Below are 2,257 nucleotides of genomic sequence, written 5' to 3'. Positions count from 1 at the left end.
CCTAGGCAATCCCGGCATCACCAACATCACGGTCTTAGCATGACAATCCAGAATAGCATGGCATGGGGACAACCAATCCATGCCCAGAATCACGTTAAAATCAACCATACTAAGCAATAAGAGATCAAATCTTGTCTCCAATCCCCCAATAGTCACCACACACGACCAATATTCACGTTCCATAACAATAGAATCACCCACCATCATAGACACATTAACAGGTGTAACTAAAGAATCACGGGACATATCGAAATAACGAGCAAAATATGATGATACATATGAATAAGTGGAACCATGGTCAAATTATATGGAAGCATCCCTATGGCACAGTGAAACAATACTTGTGATCACTGCGTCTGAAGCAACAACCTCTGGCCTAAAGGGAAAACCATAGAATCGAGCTTGACCACCACTTGATTGGCCTCCCCTTCTAGGGCGACCTCTAGCTGCATGAGCCCCACCCCGAGCTAGCTGAGCGAGTGGTGAAGTAACTGGTGCGGAAGTCATAGCCTGACCCCTCTACTAAACTGGACCTCCCAAAATACGGGGACAATACCTCCTCATATGTCCAAACTCTCTACACTCAAAGCAACTTTGATCCGTCAATGGTGGCGGGGACTGAACCAGCCTCCCAGCACCAAAATAACTACTAGAAGGAACTGGTACAGATGAACCCTGAACTAGTAGAGCACGGGATGAGCTCTGAGCTGGGAGGGCACTGAGAGATGACTGACCCGGACAAGAACTGTATGAACCATGGCTAGCTAATGCACCCCGATGAACCGAACAAGCCATCTGAGCGGGCCTACAAGGACGACCCCTACGGTGGTAGGATTGTCCTCCAAATAAGGCACTGCTGAAACCACCCGAACCAGGAAGCCTCTTGGCCTCCCTCTCCTCATGCTCCCGACTACGAACCTGCTCTAGGCGCCTAGCAATATCAACCACCTCGTCGAACCTCAAACCCAACGTAATCTCTCGGGTCATGACAAAGTGCAGTCCATAGTTAAGGCCATCAATGAACCTTCTAATCCTCTCCCTATCCGTGGGAACAAACCATATCGCGTGGCGATCCAACTCTGAAAATCTCATCTCATACTGGGTCACTGACATACCCTTCTTGCGTAGCTGCTCAAACTACCTACGCAACTCTTCTCTGCGGGTCAGTGGAACAAACTTCTCTAAGAAGAGAACTGAGAACTCATGCCACGTAAGTGGTGTAGCGCCGGCTGGCCTGCTCAACTCATATGCCTTCCACCATCTGAAGGCTGCCCCCGACAGTTGAAAACTAGTAAATGAGACTCCACTAGTCTCCAGAATAACCGCCATGTGAAGGATCCGCTGGCACCTATCTAAGAAATCATGAGCATCATCTTACTCAACCTCACTAAACTCTGGAGGCTTGATCCTCCCAAACCGCTCTAGTCTTTTTTGCTCCTCGTCTCTTATAAGTGGACCAACCTAGGTCCGAGCAACTAAAACCGGCTGGGCTAGTAATACCCGCGGCGTCTGGAGTCCCTGAACTACCTGTACCAGAGTACGGGCGATGGGAGTCTGAGCACCTCCCCCTGCCTGAGAAGTGGCTGGAGCACCCAAAACTGAACTTGCCTGAGCAAGGCTAGCGCATACAGTCAATATCTGGGCCAAAGCCTCCTGCACAGCCGGGATCACAATGGGCACAACTGGTGCCTTAGCTAGTCCCACGGCTCAACCACATATGGTATATGCTCTTGAGCTGGAGCAATTGGTGGCTCCACAGGTGTTATTCTAGCTGTATTACGAGCTGCACCTTGGCCTTTATCGCGGCCCCGACCTCTCGAGGCCCTAGCTGGTGGACCTGGTGACCGTCCGCTCGATGCTGTCGCATGTGTCCTCACCATATGTGAGAGAATAGAATAACAGAAGTTTAGTTTTCAGAATCAACAAATCCGCACGACAAGAATACAAGAAAGTGATTTTTTCTAATGGTTCGGTAGCCTCTCGAAGATTAGTACAGATGTCTCCACGCCGATCCGCAAGACTCTACTAGACCTGCTCATGACTTGTGAGACCTAAGTAACCTAGTGCTCTGATACCAACTTATCACGATCCAAATCCCAACATGTCATGATGGCGCCTCTCACATTACTAGGCAAGCCGATAATTACACGACAACTATGCATTTGAATTTAAAACATGATATTTAGCAAGTTCAATAGTAGAAAATCTCATAGATAACTGATAAAAATAACTGAAACTCAATAATAACAAATCCCAA

The 2,257-nt window shown here is 48.3% G+C and overlaps 1 protein-coding gene across 1 annotated transcript; it reads right to left on the bottom strand.

The window, feature by feature from the left end:
* Positions 1 to 522: 522 nt before the first annotated feature.
* LOC138892242 (uncharacterized) lies at positions 523 to 1,113 on the bottom strand. The gene has a single exon (XM_070175946.1). The coding sequence runs from the start codon at positions 1,111 to 1,113 to the stop codon at positions 523 to 525; it is 591 nt and encodes a 196-aa protein (XP_070032047.1).
* Between the last annotated feature and the right edge of the window lie 1,144 nt (positions 1,114 to 2,257).

Source organism: Nicotiana tomentosiformis, chromosome 5 (genome assembly GCF_000390325.3).
Source record: "Nicotiana tomentosiformis chromosome 5, ASM39032v3, whole genome shotgun sequence".
NCBI lineage: Eukaryota > Viridiplantae > Streptophyta > Magnoliopsida > Solanales > Solanaceae > Nicotiana > Nicotiana tomentosiformis.
This window is presented reverse-complemented; position numbering and strand designations above follow the sequence as displayed.

What these genes read in the sequence shown, in the direction of transcription:
- LOC138892242 (XM_070175946.1), bottom strand. Translation starts at nt 1,113, where the DNA reads ATGTCAGTGACCCAGTATGAGATGAGATTTTCAGAGTTGGATCGCCAC.